The following is a 19106-nucleotide window of genomic DNA, read 5'->3' on the forward strand; positions in this document are numbered from 1 at the left end:
CAATATCTGTGTTTGGGTACGATCATTTCTGAGTTTGGAAGTTGTAAAAAAGTAAATTGAAGAAAGTTGTTTTCTTACTAAAAAAAAAAAAAATTACACAAACGGCTGATTTATTATTATTTTTGACAAATACTGAACTAGTTTTAGACACAATAAAACCAAGAGGCAACAGGAGCAATGGTTAGGATGAAGCCAATCTGTGTCAGGACAGATTATTTTAGTAAAGGAAAATACAGAAACAACCAAAAATCTAGATCTTGAAAAAACATTTTGGTGACTCGAACTAGAAATGAAAAGGAGGCTTTGAAATGTATTGTTTACAAAACTACAAAAAATGAAAGTGAGAAAATGTCTTTTTAGTGACACACATCCTTTTGTCTTTTGTGGATTTTGTGGTTCATCTTTTGTTTGGAGAACATTTCTCCATTGTCTCCTCAGTTTGAGAAACTCTTTGGCCTGTTTAAAGTCCTCCTCACGACTCCCAACAGTTTTTCACCTTATGAGCTCTCTTAAGGGATGATCTAGTCTCAACTTTATGTGGAAATTCTTAGAAAATGTCACGATTCTAAGAGTTTTCTTAGAATTTTGTCACTAGGAGCAACTCTTAGTGCTCAGGAGGCTTTGTGAATACAGCCCCAGGTCCTCTTGATCTTTCTCTACCCGAAATGTATTTTCAAGCACATTAAAAAAAGGACTCTACATGAAAGAAACCCACACAAGTTTGAAAAGGATCCTCTTACCATGTTTTTTTTAATTTGGGATCAAACTATAACCTGGTTACAATGTTCATCTCTAAAGCTAACTTTCATCAGGAACACACAAAAATATCGAAATGTCCCGTGGCAGGAGGGAACAATAAGTGCTTTTTGCTTAGAGAGGGGCTCGACCCACGCAGGCATTCACACCGTCCAATCCCAAAACAGGAAAAGTGAGCCTGGAAATTTAAACAGGATGTCTGAAAACCTTTCAATATAATAAATATAAATACATCTGAGGTTTTCTACAGACCATGAAAAGGACATGACAAAAATAGCTTTGTTTCAAACTCAATGCACTGGCATAAATAAAGTGTAATAATAACATTAATTACAAGAGTTATGACAAAGCTTCAAGGAAAGCAAAGTGTGCCTGGCCCTGTGAAATGTAAGGCTCGGGCCCTTTACATGTCCAGCTTTCTTCTTTCTTCACAGTAGATGCACAGAGAGTAAAGTACAATCTGCAGATGTGTCAGAATGAGACATTGATTTCTTTGGGGACATCGACTCAACACAGTTCTGGATGAATCAAAGTCATGAGTCAAATTGTTGTGGTTACCAGCTGATCATGTTCCAACTTTTCAGTTCTGCCTTTGTTTAAATTCATGAAAGGAAAAAAACCCTAACATAATGCTTTCTTAAAAAAAATGTATTTAGCCTATGCGCTATTTTTCTTCACTGCAAATGAGTTGATAAATTATTTTAAACAAAAATAATAACAGAGATAAATTACTTTTAAGAAGAAAGTAGAATCACTGTGCTGAGTGTGATGTGTTGACAGCTGCTATATGATGATAGTAGAGAAAATAAATCTGCTGCAGTAAGACAGCCCAACCTTTTCATATTAAATAATTCATTGATGGCTTCTTCCTGAAAAATAATGAAAAAAATGCAATGGTGGAAGAAAACATAAACCAAAGAAATATACATGAGAAATGGATGTCTAAAAATATTATAATTCAATGCACACAAAAGTCTCTGAAAGTCCCAGCCGTAGTTTATAAAGATGAAGCCTGACAGGTCGTGGAGGAGGAGGAGGAGGAGGGGGGAGGAGTAGAGGAGGAGGGAGAGGGAGAGGGGGAGGGGGAGGGGGATGGGGAGTGTTGGTCATTCCTATCAGCAGTAGCCAGAAACAGAGAAGCCGGGCCAAGAAGAGAAGACGTGGTGCTGCACCTCTTTGTGGTGAGAAAGAGAGGAGGAGGAAGGAGAGAGGAATGGACGTCACTCCATGATGGCTCTGTAAATGACCGGTTCAATGTAGTCCTCTCTGTAGCGGGAGTTGATCACTCGTTGCCTCTTGGAGGTCTCTTTGACTTCGTTCTTTGTGAAGAGCTCAAACCGCATGTCGGACGCCACAGACTGAGGAGCGAACACAAGATTTGAATTAGAAATGAGCACTTTCTGATCTCAAATAACAACAAACCTGGCTATACGTCACATCTAGCGGCATGTTTTGTTAGCATAATGAGGTTCAAAGACCCTCTGATGAGATGAAGGAGTGAAGGGTACCATGCGTGACTTGACACGTTTGGGCAGATCCTCATCAGGAGTGTAGAGGTCTTCTCGTTTCACAGAGATTTGTGAACCGTCCTCAAACTCCACCTAAGTGTTACAAACACACACAGAAGTACATTATTATACAGTCAGTCTGCTTGAATTATGCCTTTAATAGTTATAATGTTACAAAGCAGTATTTACTACTAAGAAATTGTATCATTATTTCTATCTAACCAACCACAGAACTCGATCAGAGGAGAAACTGTGTAATGAAGCCATCTACATGAAGGCCGTCTTCTTTAAAGAGATCATATTGATGGGCGAGCTCGCCTATATATTTTTAATGCTTTAATTGAGTAAAGCCTGGGTTAGCAGGTCAGGGGCAGAGACAGAAGCCGCATACAGACCGCGATTTTGCGGAAGCCCTGTAATGAAGTTCTGCTTTCATTACCCCCTTGTACTTACACATTGCACCCATAACGGCATAATATTGGTTTCCCAGTGCATTACGGCAGAAGGCAGAGAAGGGCGAGAGGCACACAGCTGGAGCGCCACATAAACACGCGATAAGGCGCGCGCACGCACGCAGAGGAGGTTTACCAGGTACATAGGGATGGAGTGTGATGCCACAAACTTGGCTCCATATATCAACCCGTCCGTCCATCGCACTTGAACAGCATCGCCTTCAGCAGGTGGGCCGAGCCGGACGCAGTCACGGTTCTGTTAGAAGAAAAAGTGGAAGGTGAACTCAGGATACATAGAAAGAAAACAATCTCAAAAGAAAACTAAGCAAATCATATCTACACTATGTGTGAACTAAACATTCACGCACGCACACACACACACACACACACACACTCCGTGTTTTTCACGTCATCCTCTCACATCCTTTTACTTGAATGAGTAAAGACGATTGGAAGCTCATTCTTTACCTCGATGTCCTCTGGGAAGAGGTTGTCGCTGTAGGACCCGTCGTCGAACACAACCTCGTAGAAGGTGGCTGCGGTCAGCTCCATCAACTCGCTGTGGTAGTAACGGCCATTTTTGTGCTTGCAGATCACCCTCTGCCCCGCCATCAGCTCTCGCATGGAGGCCTTGTTACGCTAGGAGGCAGACATGGAGACTCACTCGAAGGAGTTTATCACCCCTCAATACTTTATGCACAGCAAAGATAAGTGGGCCAATAAGCAGCACATGTGTAAAGAGACAATGCAGCCAGGCTCCCTCTTCTGTTATAAATAAACCAATATTGTGTGTGTTGCATTGATACTGTTCTTCTTTGTGGAACAAAATACACAAAAATAGAGTAACAGCTGAAAGTTTACAAAATCAAGCCCAGACTTGTCGTCACATAGTTTAACACCATGACAGCAGACACGAAACCCCCACAGCATATTCTTCTTGCAAAACATTGTCTCTGCATATTTCTCGACAGGACCATACAGATGGCTGTCTCCCCCAATTAGAGAATCACAGCAGCATGAACAACAACACAAGTAAGAATCCCTCTGGTTGTTTAAAAATAAACCAGTTTAAGTTTTACAACAACTACAACTAACATCATGGCTGACTAAACAGGAGCTGGGAGAGCTGGAAGTCGGCATACACAGGAAGAGTGAGACTTCCTGCACATCATAGATAAACATGAGCCCAACATGTGTTTGTGCTAGTTTACCTCAGGTATGACGGGTGTCCGGTGTCTGTGGCAGGTGATATAGACTATGAACGGCCAGTCGTCTGGGTGCATGAGGACACCAGCTGCCTGAGCACAGGTGGGGTGAAACGCGGTGGAGCAGCGTCCATTGGAGCACTGGACACAGCAGCCTTTCACGTCTCTCTTCATCCGTTTCCTGCAGTACGCACACTTCTACCAGAGCAACACATGTTTGGAGGGGAGTGTGAGGTCAAGATGGCGAGTTATGAGTGGTTAAAGTACAGGAAGTAGAGAGGAAGGAAAGGAGGAGAAAGGAAACAAGCCAAGTAAGGAGGATGAGAGGGAGAAAGAAAAAAAAAAAATGTTAAAAGGAGTACAATACAGGCAGCCCCAGACGTGAACTGGGACAAAGAGACCTTAGAGGGAAGTGACGTAACTTCCATTTGATCTTTTAATACAACTGTGACATCATATGCAGTCGTGGTGGGCGATATAGGTTTTTATAAGGATTTTAACATGCTGACGATCTGCCAAAACAGAAAGATCGTAGAACCGGCCTTATGTTTATTCTATCATGCTGCAGTTTATGCTCCAACACAGACTCGTCTCCACCTCTTTTGCTCCGCAGCGGTGAAAACGAAAACAAAATTTAAGTCCACAAAAACAACTCCATCCCGGTTATATGAAAATGTTCTGATATTTTCTCAAGCCGACTCGGCGTGAGCAACAGTCAACTTATTTGCATAGTTAAATTTACATCTGAGATAGTGACACAACGAACCGTTTAACGAGCCGGAGAGACGTTCAGTCTGCAGACAGACAGACAGAGCGGAGCTCAGACAGTCAGTGGAGATATAACCCCGGTGTTTAAAATGTTGCTCTGTGTTTTCTGCTCTCTCTCAGTTTTTAAAAGTTACTATCAAGCCTCTCCACCCGAAGCTCACCTGTTGTGATGACTGACTTTATAGGGATTACGCTAAACGACGTCACAAAGCAGCAGCCAGGTGAGAGTGAGTAACCATGGTGACTGTCTGTCAATCAACCATGTCCCTCCCCCTCTATGAATTAAACTCTCCTGTCAGTAAAACTTACTTTGATCATGTGTCACAGAATGAACACATTCTGTATTATGTTTGATTATATATAAACTAAACTAAAGTTAGTCCAATGATGTCATAAAAAAACAACAAATGTTGAACTGGTCAGTAACTTACAAATTTGTCTAAAGATCATTATGAAAAAAATCGTGATCGGGATTTTGCCAAAAAAAAAAAGGCGTTTTGAAAAGTTCTACTCGATATTCCGTGTTTTTTTTAATATATATATATATATATAGGAGTCCAGCACAGCAGCAAGCAGCTGTACATCAACATTATTAAAACACAGCCATGAGAAGCTTCAGTTTTGATATGAGCAAGCAATCAGTGCATTTACAAGAGGGTTGTACGGACAGTGGTCTCTCTCTCTCTCTCTCTCTCTCTCTCTCTCTCTCTCTCTCTCTCTCTCTCTCTCTCTCTCTCTCTCTCTCTCTCTCTCTCTCTCTCTCTCTCTCTCTCTCTCTCTCTCTCTCTCTCTCTCTCTCTCTCTCTCTCTCTCTCTCTCTCTCTCTCTCTCTCTCTCTCTCTCTCTCTCTCTCTCTCTCTCTCTCTCTCTCTCTCTCTCTCTCTCTCTCTCTCTCTCTCTGATGTGATTCTGCTCTCTTGGTTTAGCCATCTTCTCTCTCCGCAGGAGTTGAGAGGGATCTTTTATTTTAAACGCAAGTTTTGTTATGTTGCACGGAGCCGTGAGGTCTGCTCTCTCGCACGTTCTCCTGGCACACAGCAATTTCATGAAAAATCAAATAAAACCAGGCCATAAATGTACTTGGACGGCCCGCCCATGTATCATCTACGTGTGGGAAACACTAATATGAAATCATTTATAAAGTGATCCTTTGAAACAAGTCTCCTTTGAGATCAAAGCATAACAGTAAAAACAAGGACAACTGTAGTGAACTTTGTCCTGCATCATTTCCAAAAGACTGTTGGAAGGTGACTCAAATATAAGTCGGTAGATAAGAATAAATTCTTTCACGTTAATTTCAAGTAAAAAACCCTTCTTTGTTATGGTCTACAATGACCTTTTAAGTCATGAAATGCCGTCACAGCTGTCACAGCTCCTTTACGCATATTATTCACAATCCAGTGGCGAGAACGAGAAGTGAGACTGAGCAGGGACAGCCAACAGGCACCAAACCAGTTTCATTATGGTGAACATTTACCCTTAGTAGGAACCTCAAGCAGGGGCCGTCTGAGTACAGCTCTGTTTATCATGTATCTGATTGAGGGTCAACCAGTTTGGCATGACCGATGCCAACCAGTGAGATCTCAGTACATGGAATCAAACTGCTTGTTTTTTTTTTTATACACAAGTATGGTCTTATTCCCTCTTTTGGTGATACTGTGATTACATTCAATTACATATAGCATTGATAGGAAATTCTCAAACTAGTGTCGGACCCCGTCACTCATCTGCCATCTTCACACATACTTTTGCCTCTCGTCTTGGCTCCTGAGCCCCCCCTCACCCCGTCCCACAGAGAAAACTTCCCGCTGTGAGGGACATGTGTCAGCAAGCAACTCAGGGGCAGGCTGTCTAAAAATGTTCCCTGAATTTTCAGGCCTGCATGTGTGAAAACGGCTAATGATTATGCAAACTTTAGAAACTTAAGATCTAAACACAGTAAACAGAGAGGCCCGCTAGATCACATCATATGAACAATCAACATTCATTATAACGGCTACTAATCAGGTCTCAGTCAGACCAAACGCAGAGTGCAGCATCTGTGCTTAGTCTTACCAGTCTGAAGCGGGGCAGTGGGATGGCGGAGAGGTCGACAGGGCACCGCTCAGTGATGTTGACAAAGCGAGCTTCCAGCACAGTGATGGCACACAGCACATGAACCCACCTGTTCCAAAAACAAATATAGTGTAGATTTAGATCCTGTTCAAGGTTCAGGGAGCAGTCTTTGTAGAACAGCATTCACTGTACTTGCTTTTCTAAATAGAATGTACAACCAAATGTTAGTTAACTCTACACACACTTCTGAACCAGAGACATTAGTTCTTTAAAAACAAGTGATTTTAATAATAAAGTTTCATGAGATAATGATAAACTCTTCGTGTGATTCTGGTGAATTATTCTGAACAGTAGAAAGAAAACACAAACAAACGAAATATGCAATATGATCTATGAAAGTTCAGTTCAAATTGTTTTTTTAGTCCACAGAAAAAGAAGGAAGCAATCCGCTGACGCGGCCGTTCGCTCACAAACTCAGTGCATCTGAAAAAGTTACAAAAGTAATCCAACAAAGGCAGTCGATCGATCACTGGTATACCTGAAGAAAACGAATAAAAAAAAAGGAGCAGGATCTAGGAGGAAGAATAATCCGGTCAGACGGACCGTCTTTGTCTCAGCCCCGCCATGCGTATCCCGTCACGGTTAAGGAGACGCGGAGGGGAATCTTGGGTCTATGTAGCAGCCATTTTCTGGTTATTTGTTGTTTTGCATTTGTTTTTCGTTGTTTGTGAACAACAGGGGGCAGTGGGCACCTTGCCAAGCACATGGGTTGATTAGGAACCCTTTAAATCTAGAAGGTGTGTCACTGTTGGGTGATGCAACAGGAAGGGACACCACATGTCAATGAGACAGGTCAATGAATGCAGTTGGAAATGTTTGTTTGATTATATGATCCAAATTAAATGAAGAAACAAGAAATCTCGACTGGACATTGAACTTATTGCATACGTCAGGCCTCACTGGAACGGTGCATCAGTAGCTGTTTGTTGAGTTTGTATGGTTTATAATTTTAACTTAAGTTATTTTTGGACAAAAAGCCACAAAAAAGTAAAAAAAACCTTCCTTTTTTAACAACGTGAAGGACTTGATTGTGGAACCGAGAAACTTAAAAAATTTTTTTTTAACTTTGATGATTGTGTGCGCACGCTGTGGGCTATGCGCTGCGGATGGTTGCTGGAGCCTGTGAGCTGTGGACGAACGCTGTGTGGCCTGTATGCTGTGGATGGATGAGGAGCGTGTGATCAGTGGAGGACCATGGTGGCGTGCGAGCTGTGAAGGACCGCAGCGGCGTGTGAGCTGTGGGCTGTGGACTGTGAGCTGTGGGCTGTGGGCTGTGAGCTGTGGGCTGTGGGCTGTGGACCTCCTACAAAGATGTTTTTCAAATAGATTAAACTTGTCAGAGCAGTTTTTGTGCATTTAAAAACATTATACAGGGAAATAAGTTTGGTTGAACTGGTCAGTAACTTACAAATCTGTCTAAAGATCAATATGAAAAAAATCGTGATCTTGCCAAAAAAAATCGTGAAATGATATTTTTCCCATATTGCCCACCTCTACTCTACACTGCAGACTGTAGTCTTTGTTAACAGAATGTTGCTGTCAAAACAGCTTCAATGTGCGATGAGTGCGCATTGATGTCTGCGCGTCCACACACCACACTCACTGCTCTAATTATAATGAAGTGTTAAAACAGTCATAAGATACGTGAATTTTTATTTGAGGTTTGCTGTCTTTCTGTAATTTCTAAATTAGGGACAAGCCTTGATTTCCATTTCTACTAAACAAATACAATAAAACTGTAACGCTTCTGATCAGTGAACAATTTACTCAAGGTTAAGACCATAAAATCGTTCTCCTTTGACTGTCAACATTACTTACTTGTCATCGTTGGCTCTCTGCAGAGCTCCGCCTCTCAGCGAACACAGACAGCAGTCCTGGAGGAAAAGACACACAACAATGTGTTAAATCTTTAAACTAGTGGCTCTAATAACTGACTCTTGAACCTTTAACAACAACAGAGGCACCGACTGCAATTTATTTGGCCGATTCCGATTCTTACCTCGTCTGACCTGACTATTTCCTTTCTAAAAAGCACTTTAATTCACAGCAAAAAACAAAAAGACTTTTGGACCTATTCTGTAACTAATTCTGGAAAAAACATTTAGGTTCAATTTAATGAAACACTAAGACCGTGTTTACCACAATAACAACATTTTAATAAAGAGCTCATACGCTGAGAAACATTTTGAAGTCAAAGTCGACTGACTCTGTTTAAAGTAAAGCATGCCCCCTGCTGGTCAGAATGTGTTTGTAGTCAAACTGGGCGACATTCCCAGAATGATTCACAACAACTGTCTATTGTTCTGAGCAGACAGGAATGTTGAAATCAAAGGACATTTTAAGATTTTTAGAAACAAAGTTTAGAAAAACAAAGTCTTCAAAGAAAGGGAGAGAACACTCTCACTGTCTCTGAACAAAGGAAAACCGGCACACAGAGCTGAGTTTATTTGTGTGAAGGTAGGGATGATGTGCTGGTTACATCTAAATACAAGATCCCAACCAGTCCACTTTTTTATAGTGCAGCAGGGTTACATGATGGTCTACTTCAGGTGGTCCTCAACCTTGCTCGACTCAAAAGCCTCTTACATATTTTTGTAAGAGCCTCTATCCAAAAATGTTCCTTTCTTCCCTAACAATAAGAAAAATAATTACACCAGTAATTAAGAACAGGGATAATAGTTATAGTTGATTAAGCAATGAAATCATGATGTTTAGTGCAATAACTATAATATATTATCATTATCCTCATTCATCTACACTTAAATAAGTTCACGCACATTTTGAAAAGTTTCACTTCTGCGTTTTATGATGGCACTTCTACAGATGGAAAAAAGGTCAGCAGTGATGCCGTTATGTGCGGGGAACACTGATGTGACTTGCAATTAACCTTTTCTGATGACAATGTTTCCCCTTTTAAATATATCGTAGGGATTTTTTCTTCCAAGTACGACTCAAAAGAGAGGCATGCGACTCAGGAGCCGTGGGTTGATTATTGCAGGTTCTACATTGTGCTGTTAGATCAAAATGAGAATTTATGAATAAATTCAAGTAATGGAATAAGCCTCATACATTATGTACTCATACATTTTTGTTCTTTTTTTGGGGAAAACAATTGAGCCACGGCACAACAATAGACTCAAAATAGGTTTGGCTTTAGTAAATGCAGTTGAACCTTGATAAAAAAAAGGATTTATTTCCAGCACTAACCATTAAAGTTTATGTCATATTAGTCATATTAGTGCATGTTGGTGACAGTTTTGTTTTTTATTACAATAAGTGAAGCATGACTTGATAAAACTGATCAGACACTTAAAAGTTCTTTACTACCAAGTGACCTAGAACAACAGCTCTGCCTCTCTATTATTATGTTGACATGTAATAAAAAAATATTTTAATTGGAAAAATCGTTGTAGCCTATAGGAGTCCCAATCAACTAACCTCAGTGACGGCATCTGCCTCGCAGCGGGCGCACAGCCAGTCATCGAGCTCGGCTCCGTGGCCAGACACACCATAACAACCTCAAGAAGAACAGAGAAAGGAGTCACATGTTTACTGCTCACAGAAGTCATTCATCTGTTTGGGTTTCATGAATGTAAGGCTTTTAGTCCAAGAGAATCCATCATTTAAAAAAAAAGATAGATTAACTGCCAGCATCCTGTATTTTATTTTCCTTTATTTGTTATTTAATCAGACCATAAACGTTATCTTTCAACATTTGCATCATAGGTGAGAAATAGCATAAGATTCATGTTGTCTTTAAATAAAAAAAAGAAGTGAAAAGAGAGCAGGGCGCAGAAAGCTGTGTTCTTCAAGCCTCTCATTTTTAATACAAAGTATTAGTGGAAGTTTGTGAACCTCCTCTAATTAACTTTATATATAAAAATGGATCAGAGCGGATGAGAATATTTAAAGAAAGAATTCCGGAAGAGTTACAATCTATACATGCACACACCCACACATCACAGACTTACTGGTATGTACGCGAACGCAGCACTGCGCACAGCTGACCAGCCGGCTGGTCCCGTCCTCCACTACATGAGGGTTTGACAGCTGTCCCTCCGCGCTGTCGTTCATCTTGCTGGTTTGGGTGTTGAAACACATTTCAGGGATGAGTGGCTTGGACCACTGGCGGCCACCTGGACGGTTCACCAGCGTCACACATGAGCTCGCACTGCTCGAGTCGGACTGTGGGGGGAGCAAAGAAGTCCAGAGGCCTGTTAGTACATTTACGTCACACGTATCTCCCATGAACATCAGATGATCCAATCGCCTGGTAGAACTTAAGACACATTTCAACATGTTGTGTTTTAAATCAGGTCAACTTTGTAAACATAATTATAACACAACTATGACAAATGAATATATTAGATGTTTTCTTCATTCATAAACTATGTGCAACCTGTGACATATAGAACTACATTAATAAAAATAAATATTTAACTTTCTAGAAATAATCACATTTGACTCATGACATTACATAGAAATTAACAGTGGTGCATTTTCTTTTCTACAGACATTCCAACAACAATTATGTGTAAAACATATAAAGCATGAGCAAGACATCTGTATTTGACTTCAGATTTGATATAAATAACTCACCGAAAAGTTTGTTTTTATTTAATTATCTTAGTACATTTTAGACTTTTGTAGACTGATTTTAGCAGTCTTGTATTATCTGTCCCGTTTTTCTTTTTGATCTAATGTCTGTTTTCTAATTATTTCTGTAATGACTCAATGTCATTGTAAATGAGGGTTGCCCCTCAATGATCTTTCAAGTATAAATGTAGGTTGAATTTGGTCTGGATGATGTATTTTACTTGCTCATGTTTTTAAGCATTCTATTTTTTTTTTTAAATAGAATGCTTTTGTATGAATTTTTTAAGTGTATCAATATCCTGAAGGCAGACTTGGATATGATTGAAAAAGGACTTAAGACATAACCCCGTACTTTATATGTGAACATACTTGATGAAATCCCAACTTCCCTTTTTGAAAGTTTCACAAACCAGGTTTGTGGCTAGCCTGATCTCCTATGTTAGTTTTAATGAAGCCAGATGAGCCAAACACAAACCGGGTATGTTGGACTCCCTTTATAGAACAGGTCTCTGGTCTCTGTTTGTTTTGTCCTGTTTGTTTCTGCCCTCCATTTCTATTCCACCTTTGTGTTGATCAAATTCTTCAGTATTTTTCTATATGCTATATTTGTAAAGGATCAATAAACATAAGCTAGAAAAACTTCTTAAGATCATTCAATGTTTGCAGTTTTCACCTGATGGTAGGTGTGGAACAGCAGGCAGATGGCACAGTACGGAGCCTGCTGACCCATTCTCTTGTTATACTCTCGCTCTGCCTGAGGATTATAAGGTCGACACTGCCACAGCTGGGTTAGAGCCTTTGCCCACTCCTCTTTCTCTTCTTGCTCCTCCTCCACATCGCCATACCAATCTATACACAGGATGATGGGATGATGACAGAGGGGTGTAAAAGAAGGATGAATACAAGGTGTCAGGATTTAGAATTTTTTTTTATATAGGTGTTAAAAAAAACATTTAAACCATAGTAGGTTTATGAGTAACAAGAAAATGAAAATACAATAGGATTGATAAAACGGGTTATTTAATTTGTATTCCTTGATTAAGCAGATAAACTTAAGACGCAGCATACCTTCGTCGCTGTGCAGCTCCCTGATCAGAGGGTGATGACGGGGCAGCTTTGGCAGCTGTGCTTGCTGCTGGTGCTTCTTCACTACGGACTTGCAGTATGATTGTTCTTCTGACATCTGCTGGAGAAACAAGAGTATAACAAGGCAAAACTTCTAACAAGGAGTATATACTGAATCTGTGATAACAAAGGTAAGATCAGTTGTCATGATTTCTCTGGCATATTGGGAGCTCTGTACTGGTATGCATATATTTCCAGATACACAATGGTTCCACAAATCCCTTTGAGAATTTGGTCACAGCTAGTATCCACTTACGTGATGATTGTGAGCGATCACCTTCATCTCATCATGATTTGGTTTCCTTAAAGGAATGGTGTCTTTCACGATGACAATGCCACTATCCTCAAGGGGGCAAAGGGAACTCTGTAGTTTGAACAGCATCATTAACATTGAAGATTCACGGAAGACTTTGGAATAATACTTAAAGTGTGTGTTCTGCCATCAGATGGCCAAGAGTTGTTCTATCAGCAGGATCAGTTATAACGTTGAGCTCGAAGGGATTAGTAAGCAAACATCATGCAAGGAAAACGCCCCAGTACAGAGATACCAAAAGTCTTGTTGCCTATTTTTCAGTGACTTCATGCACTAAAGTAAAATAGAGGAAAGCAATGTAAATATAAACTTAACAAGTTTATATTTGTTCAGGGTTAATGACTACACAGCGTTTAGAGTTTAATGGTGTTAGGACAAATCATGCACTATAGAACTTATTTAAAAATACATGTATAAAATAATTAATATAATAAATAAATATTTAAAGACCTTTCGCTTGTTGTTCTTGGGGGGCTCATTCTCCGTCTTGCTTGTCTCTCTTTGCTGTGTTGGGGACTGAGAGGAAGCACTTGTGCTAGTGGGCTCAACTTCAGGTTCCTCCTCCATAACCTTCACCAAAACAGGTGTTGTTATTTTAAGTGTTTCCTCCTTTGGGTCCTGCTCCACAAGACCCTGTGCATTTGATCCAGCCAGTGCTGCTTTGGGAAGAGAGATTTGCGTTTCTGACTGAAGCGCTGCCCTCTCACAGCTGGGGGCCTCCGATGAAGACTGAACCTGTGTGTGTGATGGTGCACAGGATTTGGGCTGTAGATGACGTGGTTGGTGCTCTCTGGCGTAGCTGTGCACCTGAAGCTGTGTGTGCGGCTGCCGCTGCTGCTTCTCTAAAGTGTAGCTGTGCACTTGAAGAGTGTCTTTTGGACTCAGAGTCCTGTGGAAGAGAAGGCTAGCTACTCCCATTTTGCGGGTCGGAGCAGTGTTGGCCTCTGTCCATGAAGGTGCAACCGAAACTGATAGATGTCCGTTTCTGGGCTGGGACACAGAGGAGATTGCAGGCGCACGGGTTTTGGTATAATGAGGGGGTCGGCCTACATCTCCGTTCAAGCTCCTGTGGAACGGATCTAATAAAGTGAGCTTGGTTGGTGTGACGACCAACTTTGGCGGGCCTGTAAATTCAAGCAGAAGTCCTGATTCAATTCAGCTTCACACCAAACAATTCAAGGCTCACTCAACAACAAGATAAACGAGTGCAGTAATGCAAAGGGGGACATACCTTTATTTCTCTTTCCATCTTGGGACACAGTGCGCGGAGGAATAAGACTAAGCCTGGGGCGCTTCCCGTACTGCTCCACATCCTCATTATCTTCATCTTTGGGAACGACCTCGTCAGGCAAATCGAGACACACTCTGTGTCTTTTGGTCTCTATCCTCTGTGTAGGGCTGATGGTTTAGCAAAAAAAAAAATTATGAAAGTTTTTGCTTCACTTGATGGAAAATCTTCAGGTTGAAACAACTTTGAAATGCAGTGGACATCAGCTGCAGCAAGATGTAGACTTTCTATTCCAATTGAAAACAATCAGATTGAAGAATTCAGGAAAATTGTCACAAGCAAATAAAGTATAGTGTTTACATGCACAGTTGGATTTAATCAACACTGCAGTGAGATGTGCAAAACTAATGAATACATTGTTCAACAACAACTCTTCAGGCAGTGTTTGATCAGTATGTTAGCAACCCAAGCCGTTTTAACAATTACCACTAACTGTGCTTAGTTGCAACATTTCTTCTTTCGTCTGGTTTATGAGGAAGTTAAGACCACAACCCTTGAAATATAAATCCGTTGAGAACTTGCTTTTGTTTAAGCATCAGCTCAATATTTTAAACATTATACACGAAGGGAAATGAGACTTTCTGTTTGCAACTGATGAAATCTACCACAGGTCTCTTAAATATTTAATCAACTGCTCAGTCATGGAGGGGATCTTTGCTGGTTTAGTTACTTGCACTGCTGAAGGACAAGAGAGCAACAAGGGCATAAGAGCAGCAAAGGCATACAGATAGGGTTGTCGGTCTGAAGTAACATGAGGATTCTGGAGACAAGTATGTGCTCGGTACCTGTACTGTTTGACTCTGAGGAAGATGCAGTAACTCGAAATATTAGTCCTTTTACACCTTTATTAAATTTGCCTTGTGATTTGTGTGCCCCAGTATTTACTTTGGTTCCTGTCTTGAAGAAGGTATCCACTGATTTAAGCCCAAGAGTTCTACTATGATGATACTGGACTTTTACTGGTTGATGTAACGAAAGCAAAGTACACTTATGAACTTAATGGCCTTTAACATGTGCTCAAACAATTTGTATTCAAGCAAACAAAAAAGACACACACCTCTTCCTCTCTCTGTCCTCCCCACAGCTTTCCATCGAGTTACTGTTGCTGGTGATGTCATTGAAGGACTCTCCAAGGAACTCTTTGGCCTCTGGGGTGGGCCTTGAGTGATCAATGGGTGCCACATCTCGCCCTGCCAGCCACTGTTCATAGCGATCCGGCTGAAATTTCTTCACAAATACATCCATGGATATCTTGACCATGTCTTTACGGCATGAGCACTAAAGGAAACAGAAGCAGAAAAGATTGTAACATGAATGTATGGGTTACATACGTAATAGCCAGTTAAAACCAGATTTTATTAAGGTTATCCCTGTTCTTTTATGCCATCATTGTTTCTTACCAAAACTGCATGCTTGCCATACTCAATCCATCTCTCTGTGGCAAAATTTGTGGATTCTGCACAGTTGAAGCCGTGGTTGAAACCAGCATGATATGCATAGGGGAAGGTGACCATGAACTCCCCGGCCTCCTGGGTAATCTTAGGGAGTGGCGATAAAATGATTAGTTACTTCAGTTTTTACATTGGGCATATGTTTCAGGCAAGAAAATAAGGTACTGTTTGATATGCAGATAAATAAAATGCCATACCTTATCGAATGGAATGCTATACTTCTTCAGTATAGAAGGAGAGATGAGCGTCATCTTGTGCCTCAAGAAGGCCTCACAATTTTGGGAACTGCCAGGAAAGAAGCCTAAGAGATGAGACAGGAGACAGATGTTAGAGTTCATGGTATTTAACAGCTTTATACTATAAACACCAAAAATAAATATAAAATCACTGGGGTCTCACCTTGAGCCAAACGTTCCAATCTTTTCCCATGCTCTGGAGGAACACAGTACCTGGAAATATATTCAAAACGTTTTTAAGCACTTGTTTTCTGCATTTATGTATACATAATGCAGTGGGATGCCAGTTGATTTACAATATGGAAAAAGTCAGAGTCATCACATTTTAGAATCACAACAATATTAAAGAAAAGAAGAGTTTGTATCTTACCATGATTTGGGCTCTCCAAAGTGCAAATAGTTGATACTGTAGAGGTCCATGTCCTCAGTGTGCCATGCAAAGGTGGTCTTCCACATGCCAAAATACAAGTAGGGTGTATTTACACCCTCAATAGTGATGCCACTTTCACATTCAACGGTATCCAAAATGGTGTTCAGATGGCAAATGTTCCACTCTTTGACTTCCTGTATGAGTAAAGCAGAGGATCAACAGATGAGACCTGAAGTGATGATACACACCACAACAATCAGTATCTGTAAAGGCATCCCTGGTGTGTCAGGTCAATGGATACAGAGAGAGTATTAGGAGAACCCATCAGTAGTGATGGATATTTACTCCAGCAAGAACATCCAATAAGTGTCAACTCACAGGGTCATAAAGACTGCCATTTACATCAGCTCCATATATGGGTGGATTAAATGTCACATTCTTCCAGTACTTTCTTTCCAGCTCCTCAAAGTCGTCATAATGTGGACTACAGAACCTAAGATGGTAATTTAAAAAGAGTTGATTACAACAAAACAATACAAGAACTTCAGCAATTAAGGTCAAGAATGCAGTTAACTGTAAGCAATAGTATATAACACATAACTGAAAATGAAGAGAAATTAGGCCTCTTACTTGTCACTGTTTGCAATCTTTCTAAACTCTCTGAGAGTCATGGACTTCCTCTGAATGTTGTACTGCTGAAAAAGGCCTGACTGGCCTGTGACCACCTGCTGAATGGGCGCAGGTATCATCAAATCGTCTATATCATCATAAGAGCTTCTTGGCTTCCATTCCTTTGGTGGTACAATCTTGAGGACGAAAAAGTGAACAGTTAATCAGTGTTTTATCAATACCGTTCATTATTTTGTTTGATTTCATCAGGAGGGGAGTTTTTTTTTTTTTTTTTTACAAGTCGGTGTTAACATGCTTGTAACATTTGAATGTTAAACAATGATTAAAACATGCCCCGCAGTTATCAAGTTTCTCAATGATCTTTGTAGCATTGTCAAATGTTGATTACATGAATAACATCAAAAAATACTAATATGGCCTGTGAACAAAAGCAGTCAATACTGACCTTAGCGAGGCCTGCTTTATGTGCACCCTGTGACTCTATATATGCGATGTAGCGGGTGAAGTTCTTGAATTCCTCAGCAGTGGGATAAAAAGTCATGATCCCCTTAGACCCATGGTTTTGGGAAACCGCATCGGACGCCATCCCAAAACTCAATGGCAGCTCCTGTTTGTTGAATATGAAGAAAAAGCACATTTATCACGTGACATTTCTATTGTAGTTAGTGATGTAAATGTAGTTAAATAATCTCTATTATTAATTCTGTCCGGATAGCCTGCCTTTCAGAACAAGGAAGTTAAAGAGAAAAAGCATTACACTTTTATAACATGTGTTTTATTTATGACACTGTTGTATGTCCCGGCATGTATATGGTCCTCATTGTGGGGGGTCGGGGGGGGGACTGGGTCTGGGATGAAACTGCTGAACCTTCTCTGATTGGTTCAGCCCGCGTCTCTTTAATTCAGTCCCTCCATAGAAGCTCAGCTAGCCAACATTAGCTCATTTGCTAACCTGCAACAGGAGCTAACTAGTGTAGGGGGGAAAGCGTTGACAGTTAGCATAGCATGAGCTAACTGATAGCATCGATGTTCAGTCTAGTGTTTAAGTCTCATTTAGTTCTGGACATAAACGTGACAGTGTACATCACCGTATCCTCGTCAGAGTTACTGTGTTGTCTTGTTTTTTTAAGTATTGACGAAAGCGAAAAGCGTTTTTAAAGACAGTCTTCAAATCTTGGACGGGTCATGGTCATTTCCTGAATAACATAAAACCATCGTTTCTGTTACATCGTGTAAAAGTCAACTCTTAATGAAAAAAAGTTTTCCGATAGCACATTTGAAAGCCCACTTTTTAAATGTTCTTTTAAAGTTTAGTTGATTATAAAAGCACATGAATCCTCTTCAGAAATAAAGTAAATCCACAACTCCATGAGTAAGTTAAGCAGCAAGCACAGGCACCACCGCTGTCATAAACCATGGAAGATGAACCTGTTCCAGGAAGTAGACGACACCGACGTCTAGCATCGACATCAGATGTGGAGCAGTTCCGGCTAACAGATTAGCATTGTGAGTTAAGAAGCTAACGTTGTGGGACGGAGAGCCAACTAGACATGATTGTACTTACCACCTACTCTCTGTTGATTCGGGCTTTGTTCCCTTGCGATATATCCACCTATTACTCACTTGAAACGGCAACTGTGAGCAAAAGAGAAAGACAGCTTGCTAACTAAGCCCCCTGTGTGTAGATCACCATCCTCCATTACCACTTCTACGCACGCACACGCACCTCGGATTTTGTTTACCACAACACGCATGGGACACGCTCAGCCAATCAGAGGGCGGCTCTGACCCCTCGTCATATTGATGAAAACCATAGACTTTATAAAAGAAATGAAAACACGAGTACCACCCTCACCTTTGTATGTTCTTTTATGGCATAATTAAAAAAAACTATATAAAGAGTCTCTAATTATTTTTCTCCTTTTAACAATGCTACATTATTTTCTCTTATGAGTTATCCTAATGTTTGATTTCTACTACTAATTAACCAATATTAATAAGTTAATTATTATATAACGAATTATTAATAATCATTATTGTGTATTAGTTAACTAATCAAACTAATATTTTCAATAATATAAAATAAATGCATACATTTGTGTTGAGTTCATGTCTGCACTATTATTTCATATCCAAAAGGTATTCAGGAAATATTAAAGGAAAATCTGTTTTTATTATGTATGTACAAAATATTATAAGGTATTGTCTAGCTTACTGCACTTTCGTTTAAATATTTAATAAATTCACCAATTAATCTAGTGTCGAAAAACTGGTCATGAACAAATTCAACTTC

General features: G+C 40.3%; 1 protein-coding gene across 4 annotated transcripts; it reads right to left on the reverse strand.

The window, feature by feature from the left end:
• Positions 1-731: 731 nt before the first annotated feature.
• Positions 732-18536, reverse strand: kdm4ab (lysine (K)-specific demethylase 4A, genome duplicate b). Of its 4 annotated transcripts, none has more exons than XM_065953890.1 (23): positions 18378-18536; positions 17259-17420; positions 16814-16989; positions 16562-16676; positions 16184-16377; positions 15977-16026; positions 15775-15878; positions 15527-15664; positions 15184-15404; positions 14070-14236; positions 13289-13962; positions 12782-12889; positions 12469-12583; positions 12074-12249; positions 10776-10989; positions 10243-10322; positions 8623-8678; positions 6745-6853; positions 3928-4119; positions 3185-3355; positions 2853-2972; positions 2265-2357; positions 732-2114 (listed from the first exon to the last, which is right to left on the reverse strand). In XM_065953890.1, the coding sequence occupies exons 2-23, from the start codon at positions 17397-17399 to the stop codon at positions 1977-1979; spliced, it is 3552 nt and encodes a 1183-aa protein (XP_065809962.1). In that variant the 5' UTR covers positions 17400-17420; positions 18378-18536; the 3' UTR covers positions 732-1976. The 4 variants fall into 4 exon arrangements, with proteins under 4 accessions (XP_065809962.1, XP_020500094.2, XP_065809964.1 ...); XM_020644438.3 differs by having other exon boundaries at positions 12469-12586; XM_065953892.1 differs by lacking the exon at positions 12782-12889.
• Between the last annotated feature and the right edge of the window lie 570 nt (positions 18537-19106).

This window comes from Labrus bergylta, chromosome 4 (genome assembly GCF_963930695.1).
Source record: "Labrus bergylta chromosome 4, fLabBer1.1, whole genome shotgun sequence".
NCBI lineage: Eukaryota > Metazoa > Chordata > Actinopteri > Labriformes > Labridae > Labrus > Labrus bergylta.